Source organism: Adiantum capillus-veneris, chromosome 13 (assembly GCF_014529385.1).
Source record: "Adiantum capillus-veneris isolate H3 chromosome 13, ASM1452938v2, whole genome shotgun sequence".
NCBI lineage: Eukaryota > Viridiplantae > Streptophyta > Polypodiopsida > Polypodiales > Pteridaceae > Adiantum > Adiantum capillus-veneris.
Genome location: NC_140943.1, coordinates 41,751,688 through 41,768,481, shown reverse-complemented (window position 1 = coordinate 41,768,481; position 16,794 = coordinate 41,751,688). Strand labels below are relative to the sequence as shown.

Here is a 16,794-nt window from a genome sequence, read left to right as displayed (position 1 = left end):
TTCTTAATTTTCCTAAATCAATAGTGATATACATTTAGGGAAACCCAAAGGGCTCACTTAAACAAAAACAAGGAAAATTCACCAAAACACCTACGAAATTTGCTGAAATTACTAGCAAAACTTGAAAATTCCCTAGATACCCCTCTATATAAATCCCAAAATGCGATAGTTTCAAAAATTGCGCTACTGTTGGGCCTACCATCACTAAAATTGTAATAGGTACATATATAATATAGTATAACACGAAATTTGTCTTAGAAAACTGAGCTGTTAATAAAGAAACTAGATTTAAGTCTTGCACAATTCTACTTTTACAAATACTTCATTTACATGCCACCTCTTTAACTGATAAGGATGATCACTCCAGGCCAAGCTTGTATTTATAGACGTGCCAGATAAAAGGCTGACCCATACAAGGCTTTAAAATCGGGCAATCTTTACTAAACAGTCATTGCAGCGGACGTTTACACTTTGGAGCGGACATGTAGGAGTGCAAACGCTTAGAATCCTACATAAAATCATGCTATATATGATTGAGGATAAACAATGAAAGTGCAAAAACCAACAAGCTCATGAAATACCATCACACAGATCCCTCACCAAAATTTTAGAACTATACAAGGAAATTTTTAAGACATTACACATACAAAGAGATGTTGAATATTTTGAGCTCGGTTCTATAAACATATAACCTCCTTTCAAAAAGAACTAGAGTCACCACAGACCAAATACCCAAAGAAACAACCGACTTGGATTGTTCCCAGTACATCTGCGTTGTTGAACTCCCTCACACTTCTTTATTCCCAGCCAGAAGATAACATGAGAAGCGCATGACAGCTTGTCTTTACGCTTGAGCCACAATCACAAGACATGAAAACAGAGCAACCAAAACATAAAATACAAAAGCTTGTTGTCCACGTTACCCTAAGCATCGACCGATGCTTTGCACATAAGCATAAGCACCAGACATGCAAACCAAAAGAGCTTCACTAGACTTGTGAAAGACTCGGCCACAAGGATCAAGTAATCAACAGCACACACAAGGTGAAGAAGGGAATACAAAAGCATGACTCTTTCTTAAAAGTTTAATAATATTAACAATATCTGCTTTGCACAAAAAAAAAAACTCAATTTACATAAGAAGCATTCCAACTCTTCACTCAAAACCCGGTGCCAATTCATTCCCTCATAACACACAAGATGAAAAGAATCGAACACAAGATTTCACAAACTATTGTGCAGTCCCACCATTTAGCCTGCAGAAAGCAGAAAAGGAGAGAGGCCAATCATTAGAAAAACAGTGCCTGCTAACATTTCGCATCTCATCACAGCCGCAACAAAACCAAAAGAGGGAACCCTATTCCACAAGCAACTAAACTGCCATAAGCATCTAAATGAGGGAAAGAGAGAGACAAACCCCCCTCCACGACCATTTCAAAGAGCTATCTACAAAAGAATCGCTACTCTTCACCTCTACCAAAACAAAAAACCTGCACTATAACCAATATTTCACTAGGCTATCCTTCATGATCTAAGAAGTTTGTGTCTAGTCAATTGAATGGATCTTGTTTAATTGGCAACTAGAAAGAGGGTTCTCCTCGCAAGCATACCTACAAGGCTACACTTATGTTCAGCTATCTAAAATTTGTGACTATGCCGTACTAAACTTCCAATTAAGTTCAGTTAAACTGTCAACCTGGGAACTCCTTGCAGAAGTTCCGCACGGAAGGCATGGAAAGGCCGCATTCCCCAGTTCAGCATACCATCAGAGAGCTCAGCTTGGATCCTCTCTCAAAATTTGGGCCGCGACCCCTGTTACACAGGGCACATCCACGAAGAAATGTATGAGAAAAGAAAAGCTTCGCTAAGCCCTAACAAAGCCTGAGCTAAATCCTGGTAGGAAAAGAAAAATGAAACAAAAGCTGCTTAGCTTAACTTCCACTGACCCTCCTATAAAACCAAATTATGAACCTGTGGTATTTGTAACAAATAAAGCAAATCTGTGTATTAGACAAACCAACTTGTGCACAAGACATCAAACATACAAAAACAATCCTAGTGATATGTTGAATTACTACAAGTAGCAAAATTAAACCAAATAGAACTAGCACCAAAAAAAGCTTGCAGACTCCTCTTGTCTGTCAGTACCATGTGGGCAACGAATGCTTGAGCAAGCTGGAGAGCCAGAAAGTGACTGCTTCAAACCATATGTGATCTGACAAGCCCTGCTGTGAGCTCATGTAGTCCGTTCACCTGCAGCAGGGTATGGCCTAAAGCGAGCATCGGGGCCTCGTTGTGTTTGCCTTCCTGCAACGCCATAGCCTGCACCATCTCCAACCGGGCCAGCACCCATACCACTGCCATACCCAGACGCAGGCCCTGCCCCTGAGGCTGCAGCAGGGGAATTGTGTGCGTCACCTGATTTCCAACCTGCAGAATATGGATCACCATAACCACCAGTGGGCCCAGCTGCCATGCCTCGTGCAGGATAGCCCCCTGCACTTGGACTGTCATTAGTTCCATACCCATAGCCATTATTGCCGTAAGGAGTACCACCACCATTTGTTTGAGGAGCCGCACCTCCTGAATTCCAAGTTGAAGCTGGGTAGCCACTCATTCCTGGTCCTGTTCCATAAGCAGCTGGGCTCCCACCACCTCCAAAAGCTCCACCTGAGCTGCCCCAAGGACTCCTTGGACCAACAGGAGGCCCACCAACAAATCCTCCCATGGGAGCTACAGGCGCTCCATAACCACCTGCCCCTGCATATGCTGTTGAAGGTGGTGGATTACCATAGCCTCCACCATATGGTCCCGCCGGTGGATAACCAACACCCCCACCATAAGGAACAGCTCCATATGCTCCATTCATTGAAACGTTGTAGCCGGGCCCTGCATAACTGGGTGTCCCGTACGAAGGAGGTCCATATGACTGAAACCCACCTCTACCCCCTGGAGGTGGTCCATACCGAGGACCATTGTATGCATTTCCCGGACCTGAGTTACCTCCTTGCCCATACCCAGCAGTGTGCAAAGATCCACCTCGTCCACCTCCAAATCCACCACCCCCACCTGCACGGCTGGCAGAGAGCTCTCTAGGAACTGCCTTCTTCACCTCAACAAGCTTGTCATGTATTTCATGAAATGTGTTTTGCTGCAATACTTTCTCCACGGCATCTTCAGAATCGAAAGTGATAAATCCAAAGCCCCTTGGCCGTTGAGTGTTAGGGTCATACATGACAACCACATCTGTAATCTCTCCGAACTGGGAAAAGTATGTCTTAAAATCTTCCTCAGTCACTGTAGATGCTAATCCCCCAACAAAAATTTTTGTGGTCCTACCACTATTTCCTGAAACTGAAATTGCATTGCTGCTTCTAGGTAAATTCTGCTGCTCATCTCTTGGGACTGCTCTTTTGACTTCCACCTAAATAGATTAAGTAAATGCTGGCTAGTTACAAACCCTAATCCTAATTACAACAAACGACATAGAAAACACTATGCAGGACGCAAGGTAACAGGAAAAAAACACAGAATATGCTGAGCATCATGAAAAAGAGAGAAAAATAACTACAGCTGCTAAATGCTAATCTCTGACTACTGCTGAAGCTTTAAGCTAAACCAGGACAAGAGAACGCTGCTAGCAAACAAGCGTCTGCAAACGAAGAACACAGAAACCCTAACATGACTCAAGGGAAAAAGAAAGAACGTACCATGCGGCCATCGATGCTGTGCTTCTCGAGAGTGACTCTATCCACGCTAGCAGAATCTGAGAAAGCCACGAAACCAAAGCCCCGAGCTCTCCCGGTAGTTCTGTCTTTCACAATAACGGTCTCTACGACGTTACCGAAGTTGCTGAAATAATCTTTGAGCTTCTCTTCTGATGTCTCCCAAGAAATTCCACCTACAAATATCTTGGCCTGGTCTGAATCCATGAAGACCTCTAGCAGAAACACAGAGACAAACCCTTGTGCGAATTCCTACAAGAAGCCCTTCAATTCGACCCTAACATTGGGAAAACCTCATCGTCTATCCTGTCTTCTTCCTAAACCCTAACAATGACAGAAGTACAACGTCGGACTTGATCGGAGCTTTCACAATGACTGGACAAACACTGAAATTTTGGGCCTTACATCCACGTTTTTTTTTTGTTTTTTTTTTTAAACCATACACGCAGGGAAATTATATTAAGAAAGATCAGGAATTACATAAGGAAGTAGCCACGCCAGCCTCGGGATAACAAAAAACAATAAATCATCTAGCAAGGCAAAGCTCCTCAAATCAAGAGGCGGCCTACCTCATCTAGGGATAACAAAAGCAGGGTAGAATACAGGCTAAAGCTCATTGTGCAACCTGGGGGAGAGAGTTGATCTCATTTTGCAACTGAGTAAAGAACAAGTTTCCTTCTTGAATTTGACTCTCGAGATGGCGTAGCTCGATGGCTTTGCTTCTCTCCCACTGGTCCCTAGTGAGCATCTTATCCAAGGTAGATGAGGAAGACAACTGACCAGCAAGGATCCTCTTAAAACGGAACTTAGAGTCCTTCAGAATAGATTTCTTAGTCCTGTAAAGGATCCTCAGCTATCTTAAATTCTTGCAAATTAATGTCACAATAAAATGTTCTCAAACTAGGAGTTTGATAGAGAACCTCAAAGATCAAGAAATTCCTTTGCCGCCAAGAGATCCATAGAAACTCAACACATACATTCATGTTTACGTGGCTGCCACGTAAATAAGCTTTGAATTGCATCATCCACAAATGCAAACAAGGCAAGAAGTGAAGTTAAACTTCACAAGGGACTGCCATGTGTCAGTGGCAAGGCAATGTAAGTAATGGAATGATCATACCAATACCAATAGTTTGTCCCACATGAGAATTCATTTACGCTTGAGTTTATCCTAATGTGATCCAATGTTGAGTAATTTATTGTTGTTGCTTCTTTTATTATCTGTTTGAATGTTTATCCTAATGTGATCCAATGTTGAGTAATTTATTGTTGTTGCTTCTTTTATTATCTGTTTGAATCCATACAGTGCCATGTAATGTTGTAGAGGGATGTTATTGTTTGCGTCTATGTTGAAATCTCGTGTGATTATAGTTTTCGTGGTCATGTCTAATGCATGCAAAGTTTTCTTCGGTGCTTCGTAAAGTGATGAGAGTTTTGATAAAGGATGTCTGTATAATAAAACAATGTTTAATTTCTTGTTGCTCATAATAGACATGTTCGATGAAACAATTTCGATCCCGTCTGATATTAATCTATTTGTGTTAATAAAGTGGGAGTTATTCTTGTGCAGTATAAGAACACGTACTGGTCCTTCGGACGATATATAATCAAATCCGAGAAATGGGTTTCTTAATTTTTGTGTGTGTGTTTCTTAGATGCGCAAGATGTCTGATGACATAAGGCTCATATCTTTTATCATTTAATATGTGAGTGCCAAAATGAAACTAGCAATGTGTCAAGTATGTTCTTGTGGTACGAGAAGATCCAGGTATCACGAACATGACCGCTTGGCAAAGATCTCCACAGAGGATAACGTCCATGCCTGCAAAATAGTTTATCATGTATTCTTTTTATTGCCGGAAGTCGTGCATCGGCTTGTTGGAAAAGACTTCGTCCAACGAGGGAGACCTCATCGATAACCACTAATTGTAAATTCGCATATTGTGAAGAGAGTTCGTCTAATTTTTCTCCGCTCAATGAGGTTTGGTCGCTCGCTATCAGTGGGAGACGCAGAGCTGAATGTATGGTGGTTCCACCAATATTGAATGCTACTTTTCTAGTGTACGCCATCGGCAAAACTTTAGCAAATTCAATGTTTGTGGGCAATTTAAAATTGTAGTGTCGCAGTAAGCCTTGAACCAATAGTAACAGCATAAACGTGTTACCAGTTTCAGCACCTCCATTAAGAAAAAGCAGAGGAACTTGATGTCGATGTTGTTTCATTTTGTGAGATACTGTTTTCGTCTACAATAATGTCTTTGTTGATTTTTTTCTCATTGTAGGACACGAGATCTAGATGACGTCTATATATATCTTCCCATGTTTCGGGATAATGAAGGTGCTGGTTCTCGTTGTAGACGGCTGGATAATCACCATGTGGGAACGTGTTCTTAGAAGATGGGCAGCAAATGACTTAGTAATTACTATAGTAAACCCAAAGTGTATAAATAGGGCCCATTACATTATTATCGGGTTGGCAATTGTTATCACTTGTATTAGCGCTTTGGGCTATAATTGTACTTGAGCATCAGTGGCAGTATTGTCGGCTGGACTTTCCCTCTGTAATCATATTCGCTGTAACCTTGATCTGTAATCTCAATCATGGCATATATTTCAGTGATACTCACTTCTCGTCCAGTCTTCTAAATCTGAATCTGAGTATGAACCTTATTCCAGTCTATAAGTCTGATTCTTATTTCAGTATCCACATTTCAGTCTAGTCTCTGATTTCTATTCAGTCTGCTGTCTGAAATCTTCCCACACTAGTAGCTGAAATCCTTCAACACTAGAATTAGCTGTCTGAAGAGATCAGCTCCAATTCCAATCGTCGTTGTGCAAAGGTAAATATAACAAGCATTGTTCACGGTAAAAGTTGTCAAGATCTTTATGCTTGACGTATCAAACATAACGAATGATTCGGTTGTCTCTCAATGAAACAATTTTGCACCCACAAATGCTTGTAGCACAAGCAAAATTCTGCAAGGCAGATATTATGCAAGTATGTTGATCTTTTACTATATTTGTCGACGATGTTTTTGAAGAATATGTCTTTACTATTTGAATCTAATTGTTTGAGTGTTTCTTTCCTTTTCAAGATGAGTGAACGTTGGTCCGGAGGATTTGTGTTGATGAAAATAAATTCTCTAATAGAATTATGCAGCGTGTTGTGCACTTAGTTGTCGCATATTCAAGATTGTGTTTCCAATGCGTCGTAATCTTTCTCTAGTGTTGGTATTATTAGCGATATGTATATCGATATCAACTTTAATAGTTGTTATCAATGTGTTATCCATTTTTGTTATGTATGATGAGCAATATGAAGCAGCTCCGTACGCGCTCATTATGTATTGGATATCAGTGTTAGCATTCCATAATTTTGAAATTTTTGGATTGAAATTGTTTGTAAAAATGTCTTTTGTTTTGTCTCATCGCACGGTTGGTGTTACAATTTTTGATCGAATTGCTAATATGTAATCGTCGAAAAGGAAGATCTAATTTTTTGAACCAATCCTTAAAATCAGTTGGTAATTCTTCAACTTTGGTTGTTTTGAGGAATTCTTTGATTTTCTTAAGATTTTTTTTGTGTTGTTTGTTATGCTTCTCTTTTTCTTTTGTGACATTTAATGCACTATTAACTTGTGTGTAGCGAAAAATGATAGCATAGTGAGCATTTCATTAAGAACAAGTTCCTAATGAGCATAGAGAGAGTACTTGGTTGGAGAAAGCAACATAGCAATTACACCTAGCTAGTTTGGCATAGACAATACTTGAAAAAAGAGAGAAATAGGACAATTGACAACAATTGAGGACCGGATTTACATGGAGCCAGTCCCCCCTTCAAAAAGGCTTTTGTATTATAGCTTCTCCCATTAGTATGCTTGAAAAACACACATAGTGGACCTAGCCTCAACCCCAAGACCTCACACACCTTCAAAGATGGTGAGAGCTAGTAGGGAGGAAAGATGAAGAGGAAGAAGATGTATCTTATGAGAAAGAAGTATTCTCCTCACATAATCACTCTTATAGCATAGCTTAGCTTAGTGATTAGCATGGTAGAAGTGTCATAATAATCAATATCTAATTCTCCTAAATGATTTTCTCATGTTAAACTGATCATTTAATATGGGGAAGTGTCAGGGGAGAAAATGCTAGAATAATGGTTAAGCTAGCAGACCGGCCACAATAGGGATCCAAAGGAGGGAAAATAGGGATCCAAAGGGGGGGCCATCTACAAAAGAGCTATGTGCAACAATGGGCTCAAAAGACCCTAAGGTTCAGCCCATTAAGACTTCCAAAATGCTAAGGTTCCAAAATTCAAAGGTTGTGTTCAAAGGTCAAACATTAGGGGAATTGGATGCTTTGTGTGTGTCTCAAAAAGTCTTTGTCAAGCCCTACATAGAAGGGGGACGAGCCCAAGAAGTAGGGGATGAGAGAGAAACACCCACACACACTCACAAGCTTCATTTGTACACAAGGGGAAAGAGGGACACATGTCAGCTCCCTAAGCCAGGTGCCCACAAGGTGTACTCAAATCCTATTGGATGGCCATGGAGGTGGACCAATGAGAATTAGGCTAGATTAAATCTAGTTTAATTAATTTAAAAACACTTAATAAAAGAACCAATAAGAATTAAGCTCTCTAGAAGACTATTGGACAGTCTCCCAAGGGGACCAATGAGCATTCAACAACCCAATGGCTTGCCTGATTCCTATTGGCTAGGAGGCAAAGGGGTCCAATGAGAGTTTAGTTGCATTTATTAATTACCTAAAGCTCTCACAAAAGGGGAAAGGGGGACACATGTCAGAAGGCTATCACTTATGCTGCTTAATTTCCATTGGCTAGGCCTGGGGAGGTCCAATAGCACTGTAGCATGAGCATTTAGCAAGGGGGGTCGACCAAGAGAGAGAGGGGGCTGATTTTTGCAAGGCATTATCACACACACTCTCACACAATCTCATGTGTGAATCAAAGAAGACTCTCTCTCCTTCTCAAGCTTTAATGGAAAGCTTACCACCTACTCCAAGCTTGTGAGAAGGGATGCCTACACCAACAACTCTTGGCTTTGTGATGCAAATCCAACCAAGAGCCAAGCTTCAATGCATGCTCATATCCTCTACCATGCTAATTACTAAGCTAAGCTATGCTAATATGAGTGAGATGTACATCTTTCTCGTAAGAATACTCTTTCTTCCTCTCAATCTACTCTCATACCCCGCTAGCTCTCACCATCTTCGAAGGTGTGTGAGGTCTTGGGTATGAGACCGTGAGGGAATTGATGTTGTGTTTGATAAGTGTTGCTTAGTGCATGAAGTTTCCATCTTCATTGCACTAGCTAGTATTGAAGGAACACAAAGAATTGTATTGTAAAATGTCTCTCTTGATGGGAGAAACCATAATACAAAGCCTTTTGGAGTGGGGACCGGCTCCATGCAAATCCGGTCCTCAATTGTTGTCAATTGCTTAATTTCTCTCTTTTGAAGCATTCTTCATGCTATCTAACTAGGTGTTATGGTTTTTGTTGCTCTCTCCACCCAAGCACTCTTCGTAATCTCATTAGGAATCTATTCTAATGAAATGCTCACTATGTTCATGCTATTTTTCGCTACACACAAGTTACTAGGCCATTAATGTTACATTGGTATCAGAGCACAAGGTTTCTCTTTTCTTGCTCAAGAAGGGAGGTCCTCAAACTAGCTATAAATGGTTGGTACTATTAATTGCATGTGAGTAAGTAGAATAGGGATTTTTCAGCCTTGCACTACGCCTGCTTTTGTGCAGTTAACGGGGAATCACCGTGAAGAGCTATGGTCTTAATAGTGGAGTCCTACGGGGCTTGCCTACGGCTTAACCACTATTGAGCTATTAGAAGCTTGACAGGAGCCGGTGCTATTTTGGTGTTGAACGACCCTCTCTTCTATTCCTTGCAATTAATGGTATTCGAGCCACGGGTACAGTAGCTTGAGTGCTTTTTCTAAAGGGGTAAAGACGAGTAACAACTAGGGCTTGAAGTGCCAAAGTACACCTAAAAAGTTTACACCTAAAACTTGTTAAAATGGCTGACAATAGTAATGAGAGTGAAATTAATGTTGATAACTTTGATTTTGCTAATGAGCAAGCTACTAATGATGCCCCAATGCTTGTTAAATATCTTGTTTCCAGGCTTCAACAAGTCATGGGCAATCCATCCCTCCAAAGTGAAGTGCAACGGCAGCTTCGTGCTCATGGGATTCTTCAAGCTCCGCACCATGACGAGAGAGCACCTAGGAAGCCTCCTTGCAAGACTTCCAAAAGAGGTCTCTCTCCGATTCGGGAAGAAGAAGAGGATCCCTATGAAGGGCTTAGAAATTTTCTCCTTGATGACGCATCTCCTTCTCAAAGGAGAACTCAAGAGCCTCCACCAAAGGAACGAGAAAGAAGTGAGTCTCCCGCCACCTCCGCGGAGATGGCTCCACGAAGACGGCGGGCTAAACGCTCTCCGTCACCTCCAAAACGGAGAAGACCATCGCATACTTCTCCACACCATACTTCAAAGATGGATGACAAAAAGCAAGAGAAGAAAAAGGCGAGAAAGAGGACACCCTCTTCTCCATCTTCTTCATCCTCTTCCTCTTATGAAAGTGATGGTGAAGACAATGAAGATCAAGGCAAGAAAAAGGTGAGAAAGAGGTCACCCTCTTCTCCATCTTCCTCAAATTCTTCATCTTCTGAAGAAAGTGACGGTGCAACCTTTGAACCATCAAAAAGAAGAGGCCATAGGAAATCCTATGCAGCATGGAAGAGGTCGTCCAAACTCAAGAAATTCAAAAAGGGAGGGAAGAGCATGCCTTTCCTTACCTACGATGGCACTTTTGGGCTACGGACAAAGTCTTGGCCTTTATCCAACAGTTCGATGCGGCGTTTGGAGATGAGGGCTTCACGGAGTCGTCTAAGCTACGCCATGTAGCTATGCACTTTCAAAAGCCCTCCAGACAATGGTGGTCTAGCCTACGGGCCAACGGTGAAGCTCCACGAACATGGAAAGCTTTAAGAGCTTCCATTTTGAAGCAATTTTTGGCCACCGATGCCAAAGACAAAGCACTCACCGAATGGAGAAGCTTAAAGATCTCTCCTTACGAATCCATTCACAAATACGTAGACAAGTTTTGGGACCTACAACTCAAAGCCATTGTCTTCAAAAAGTTGGATTTTGGAGAAATGGCAGAGTATGTCAACAATTTTGTGCGGGCTTAACTGAAGAAATGGCGGAGTATGTCAACTCCCAAAGGCCACGCACCATATCGGCGGTTATACACCATACTATGGTGGCCTCTCGAATCAATTTCCAAACGGGGGCTAAAAGAAATTCTAAGCCCACGAAAAACAAGGGTTCCAATGAGCCTAAGGGGAAGGACAATGTCCAAAAGTCTCCTAAGGACAACCCCAACAAAGCTAAAGAGAAGGGAGTTTATAAAGGCAAAAATAAACTCTCTCCTGAAGAGCTCGAGCTTTATCGCAAGGATAATCGCTGTTTCAAGTGCGGCGAGCAAGGGCATGCGTAAAGCGCTTGTCCCCAAATGAACACTCGCCATGAACCTCCTAGAGCTACCTTGGTCAAAATCCAAGAGGAGGAAATTCACCACAAAGGATCTCCTCTATGCCATGCTTGGGGAAAGGTAAGAGAACATGATGCTTTTATTCTCTGTGACCCTGCTTCTACTCACAATTTCATATCTATAGAGTTGGCCACCAAGCTAGGTATACAAGCCTAGGAGATGGGAGATGCCGTACCCGCAGATGGTGCTTTCAAGGGGCAAGAAGCTTCAGTCACTCCCTTAATCGGGAAATTGAGGCTCCATGTCCAAAGCTATGTGGACAAAGAGGACTTCTTTATCTCTCCTCTCAAGCATGAGGATGTAATCCTAGGGGCACCATGGTTTGATCGCATGGCTGCCAATGTTAAATTCCCTGAAAGGAGAATCTCCTTTAAGTTCAGGGAAAAAGATATCTATATAGATGCTAAGGAAATGGGTAACACTATATGAAGGAGTATGAGCGGAAGTGCGACGCGAGAGAGAGTGCGAGAAGAAGAGCACGACGATATGGTGAACTCGCTCTACTGTAATGTGTAGAGTATAGTGAGTTCTTATTAGGTTTTTACAAAAGAATGTGTGTACATACCTGGCGGCCCGCCCACTTACCTGGGCGACCACATTGGGCTTTATACCCCAACAACCTCCCACTTAAAGTCCAATGTGGTACTTTAAGTGTGAGAGAAGCTACTATACAAGCAAATATACAAGAGATGTAGAGAAGTGATGTACTACCCTACACCTAACTGCTTGCGAAAATGCGCAAAGCTCTCTGAGGGAAGTCCTTTTGTAAGTAGATCAGCAGGATTTTCTGTGGTGTGAACTTTGACAAGCTGAAGTTGCTTATCCTCGAGCATTTCCCTGATGAAATGATACTTCACATCCACATGCTTTGTCTTTGAGTGATAAACTGGATTGCGAGCCAATTGTATAGCACTTTGACTATCACAATATAACACAGGCATCTCTTCTTTGATTCCCAAATCTGTTACTAGTTGATTAAGCCAAATTGATTCTTTACATGCCTCTGATGCTGCAACATATTCAGCCTCTGTAGTAGACTGAGTAACACAATCTTGTAATCTAGAACGCCATGATACTGCTCCACCAGCCAATGTAAAGACATACCCTGACGTAGACCTTCGGTTGTCTAAGTCACCTGCATAATCTGAGTCTGTAAAACCCTTTCCACTTAGCTCCTGACTCCCATAGCATATACGCATACTCTTTGTAGCTTTCAGGTATCTCAATATTCCTTTCACTGCCTCCCAATGTTTCTTGCCTGGGTTTGACATGTATCGACTTACTACTCCCACTGCAAATGCAATGTCTGGGCGAGTAGCAAGCATTGCATACATCAAACTACCCACTGCAGACGCATATGGAATCTTATCCATTTCAGCCTGTTCTTCCTCAGACACAGGACAATCTTGTTTGCTAAGTTTCACATATGGTGGCAATGGAACACTCAGTGCCTTTCCCTTCTCCATATTGAAACGTTGCAAAACCTTGTCAATATACTCTGTTTGAGATAACCAAATCAACTTCTTTGATCTGTCTCTCTCGATGCGCATACCAAGTATATGACTTGCCTCACCCATGTCTTTCATGTCAAACGATTTTGCCATCTTTGACTTCAAAGCTGAAATTTCTTCCAAGTGCTTGCCAGCAATCAACATGTCATCCACATACAAAATAAGGATCAGCCAACTACCATCCTTAGCCTTCTTTGTATATAGACAGTGATCGAACTCACTACGTTTGTAGCCTTGAGAAAGCATAAACTTGTGGAATTTATGGTACCATGCCCTCGGTGATTGTTTTAAGCCATAAAGACTCTTTAACAACTGGCATACCCAATCTTCCTTGCCTTTCTCAACAAACCCTTCTGGCTGCTGCATGTAAATTTCCACATCTAAATCACCATGCAAGAACACTGTCTTGACATCCATTTGGTGCAACACCAAATCTATTATGGCAACCAATGCAAGAAAGCATCTCAATGTAGTCATCTTGACCACCGGAGATAAGACTTCATCAAAGTCAATGCCTTGTTCTTGCTTAAAGCCCTTGGCAACAATCCTTGCTTTGTACTTTGGCTGACTATCATGAGCGGTGATTTTATACCTGTAAACCCATTTACAAGGTAGAGCCTTTTTGCCCTGTGGTAATTTAACTAGCTTCCATGTCTTGTTTTTATGGAGAGCTGTCATCTCTAATTGCATGGCCAATTGCCAATTCCCGGAGTCCTTCATTTGCACTGCTTCCTTGTTACATGAAGGCTCATTGCAATTAGTGAACATGATATAGTTCATAGATGGAACAAACCTATCAGGAGGTCGCGTGACACGTCCAGATCTACGCACAATAGGTGGCTCAAGCTCAGCCACAACCTGTGGTTCCACTCTATCCTGTTTTTGCTCCTCTTGAGCCCTGACATTTTGTCTTGCACGTGCAGGTCCATCTTCTTGGAAGAAAACTCTTCTAATCTCCTCAACCCTCTCTGGTTTAGAATGATATTTGGATTCATTAAAGTGAACATCATTGCTACGGACAACCTTTCTGGATTCGGGATCCCAAAGTCTGTACCCCATCTCACCAGAATTACCATAGCCGAGAAAGATGCACTTTCTACTCTTTGGCTCAAGTTTGTTCCTAAATTCCTTTGGAACGTGAGTATATGCCTCACAGCCAAAGACTCTGAGATGCTTGTATGAGGGCATTTTGCCTGACCATACCATCTCTGGCACTGAATCCTTCTGCAAAACCTTGCTAGGAGATCTATTTACAAGATGAACAGCTGTTGATACAGCTTCAGCCCAAAACCCATTTGGCAGCAGTGCATTAGACAACATACTTCTGACCTTCTCTTGTATGGTCCTATTCATCCTCTCAGCAACACCATTTTGAGGAGGATTGTAAGGAGCAGTAAGTTCACGTTTTATACCTTTTGACTCACAAAAGTCCTAAAAGGCCTTTGAAACATACTCTCCACCATTGTCAGTGCGTAAGCATTTAAGCTTCTTGCCACTCTGATTCTCCACAAGTGTCACAAACGTTTTGAAAACACTAAACGCTTCATCCTTGTGCTTGAGAAAGTAAACCCATACTTTCCTCGAGTAATCATCTATAAATGTCATAAAGTAAGAAGCTCCCCCTAGAGATAGGTTAGGCATAGGTCCACACAAATCACTATGAACAAGTGCCAACTATGTATCTCTTCTACTGCTTCTATGCTTATGTGGCTGCTGTGTTTGCTTACCATACAGACAATGTTCACAGAATTCAAAATCATTAAATGAAAAGCCAGGCAAATAACCAGAACGAGACAAGATTTCCATTCCCTTCTTGGACACCCTTCCACACACCTACTCACTCTTACACATCCCTCCCTCTCCTTCCCTCACTCAAACCTGCAATTTCCATGGCTTCTCCCACCCTCTTCACCATTACCCTTCTCTCTCATCCCTATAGTTCTTTTATGAACCTTTACATACATACACCCTCTCCATGTCTCTCTCTATTGCTTCTATGTTACAATTTCATTTACGTCTCCTAAAAATATCTAAAATTCAGCATCTTAACCATGATAACTTCTGCAAATTGAGGATTTTTCATCAACAAATCCTCTTTTCATCGTGGTGGTCAACCGTGGCGGCGGCGTAAAGAAGCGAAGAAGAAGAAGAAGACCAGCGGTCATTTTTTCCACAATCTACACAAGGGTGAGTTCAAGCTTCTTCAAAGCTTCACCATCTCAATGATTCTCTTTTAATTCACCCCTCTTCCTTCATCAAATCAACTCATCCTACCCATTGTAAATGTATCACTAAAAATTCTAGTGATTATTACCACTAACAACTAACTTCTCTTGTAAAAATGCACCCACACTATCAACATATGGAGTAGTCAACCGCACAAGTAAACCAAATTCACTCGCTCCCATGGAAGTTTCTCTCCTTTCACCACATCAATAATTCTCTTACTTGAGGCCACATCCATGTGACTCAAGAGAAAAGAGAGACCCCATTATCATTTGAAATTCATAAAAATTCATAATCCTTGATCTTTCCTAATAAAATTGATTAGGCTTAATCCTAACCAAGGCTTCTAAAACCTATAAATAGAACCCATTCCTCCTTGTAAAAGACATCACTATACCATTGCACACTAGATTGAACGTACCACACGCCAGTTCTATCTTGGTTGTAAAGAAAGAGTAAGCTTTCTATTCACCATCACCTTGGTGCATAGAAAAGCTTGAGCTAGTTTGAGTGAGTGCGAGTAGAAGATATTATTCCTACCATTGTTGTATCTACCCCAACATCAATGAATTGGTAGTTTTGGGTGCAATTCATGTCCAAAGGCTCACGCTTCTCCTCCAATTTGGCTTGGCAAACTCATTCAGCTTCATAAGGTGACGTGTTGCATTGAAGGTTGTTGTTTTGTTGCTTGTGATTCATTGGCTATTGTTTGGCTACCATTGTAAGAGGGTGGATGGTGAGAGGGCTCCCATAACCCTAAGACAATGTGCTAGTGATGCTATAACCAAATCTTGTCACTTGATTCCGCAAGCTCTAAGTTCCTTTTTTGTGCAAAATATAAAGTTGAAGCTAAGTTGTACACCAGCTCTCTCTCTCTCTCTCTCTCTCTCTCTCTCTCTCTCTCTCGTTTTTTAGTGTGTGAGAGTGTTCCATTGGTGTTAGGGTTAGTGTAAATTCCTTGCTTGTTTGTGGGTTGCTCTAACGATTCTCCTCTTTTGCGTCCTAGTTCGCTCTTAAACTAGGTGGTGCCCCTTGTGTAGTTGGGATTTGGCTGTGGGTTTGTTGTTTTGGTTTGTGTTGTGTTGTGCCCCAGCCCCATTGAGCAGCACGGGAGCCTTGAAGGGTGTCTAGAGGTTGCTCTTCTTGTTGCCCGCCCCGGACCGCCTCAATTTTGGTGCCCCCACGGAGGACAGGCTTGTGTATGTTTTGTGAAGGCTCAACCTTTAGCATAATCAAGTAGCTTGAATGAATCACGAGAATTTGTATGATCCCTTCATTCCCATTGCAAGGCAAAAGGTACACATAATTGTTAGTACTAAGTTGCAATTTCAGCGAGTAATTCGTAGAATTTTAGGTCCTCTTAGGTTGGTAGAGATAAACGCATCAGTAAATCCTTTTATTTTGCCTCTCATTAGGTACGACCTTAGTTTGGACGTCTATATTTTTGTTTTGTTTTAAGAATTAGGTCATGCATAGACCATGGATAATGGCCAGGAATACAGGTTTTTCCCTTTCATTTCACTCCACACATTAGAGTAAACATTGCAATTAGTAGAAAAATCCATTTTCAACAACGTATGGTATTCATGTTTAGTGCCCAAAGAGTAGGAGAAATTCTCGCGTCACCAAACCCTGTCATTCTACCTCTTATTGATTATCATAGGTCATTTGATGTGAATATTTTTATTTTGTTGTAGAATAGATTGCAATTTAGAAAATATTATTGTGTAAATCTTTTA

The 16,794-nt window shown here is 41.5% G+C and overlaps 1 protein-coding gene across 3 annotated transcripts; it reads right to left on the bottom strand.

Annotated features, from left to right (window-relative positions):
* Positions 1–1,057: 1,057 nt before the first annotated feature.
* LOC147443869 (uncharacterized) lies at positions 1,058–4,098 on the bottom strand. Of its 3 annotated transcripts, XR_015189993.1 has the most exons (4): positions 3,711–4,098; positions 2,149–3,424; positions 1,697–1,812; positions 1,058–1,256 (listed from the first exon to the last, which is right to left on the bottom strand). XR_015189993.1 is itself a non-coding variant. In XM_086526681.1 (2 exons), the coding sequence occupies exons 1-2, from the start codon at positions 3,930–3,932 to the stop codon at positions 2,237–2,239; spliced, it is 1,410 nt and encodes a 469-aa protein (XP_086382807.1). In that variant the 5' UTR covers positions 3,933–4,098; the 3' UTR covers positions 1,980–2,236. The 3 variants fall into 3 exon arrangements, 1 of the variants encoding a protein (XP_086382807.1); XR_015189992.1 differs by lacking the exon at positions 1,058–1,256 and having other exon boundaries at positions 1,475–1,812; XM_086526681.1 differs by lacking the exons at positions 1,058–1,256; positions 1,697–1,812 and having other exon boundaries at positions 1,980–3,424.
* Between the last annotated feature and the right edge of the window lie 12,696 nt (positions 4,099–16,794).

Coding starts and splice junctions, on each gene's coding strand:
- LOC147443869 (XM_086526681.1), bottom strand. CDS start 3,932: ATGGATTCAGACCAGGCCAAGATATTTGTAGGTGGAATTTCTTGGGAG. Junction 3,425..3,710: donor ACAGCATCGATGGCCGCATG/GTACGTTCTTTC, acceptor TAATCTATTTAG/GTGGAAGTCAAAAGAGCAGT.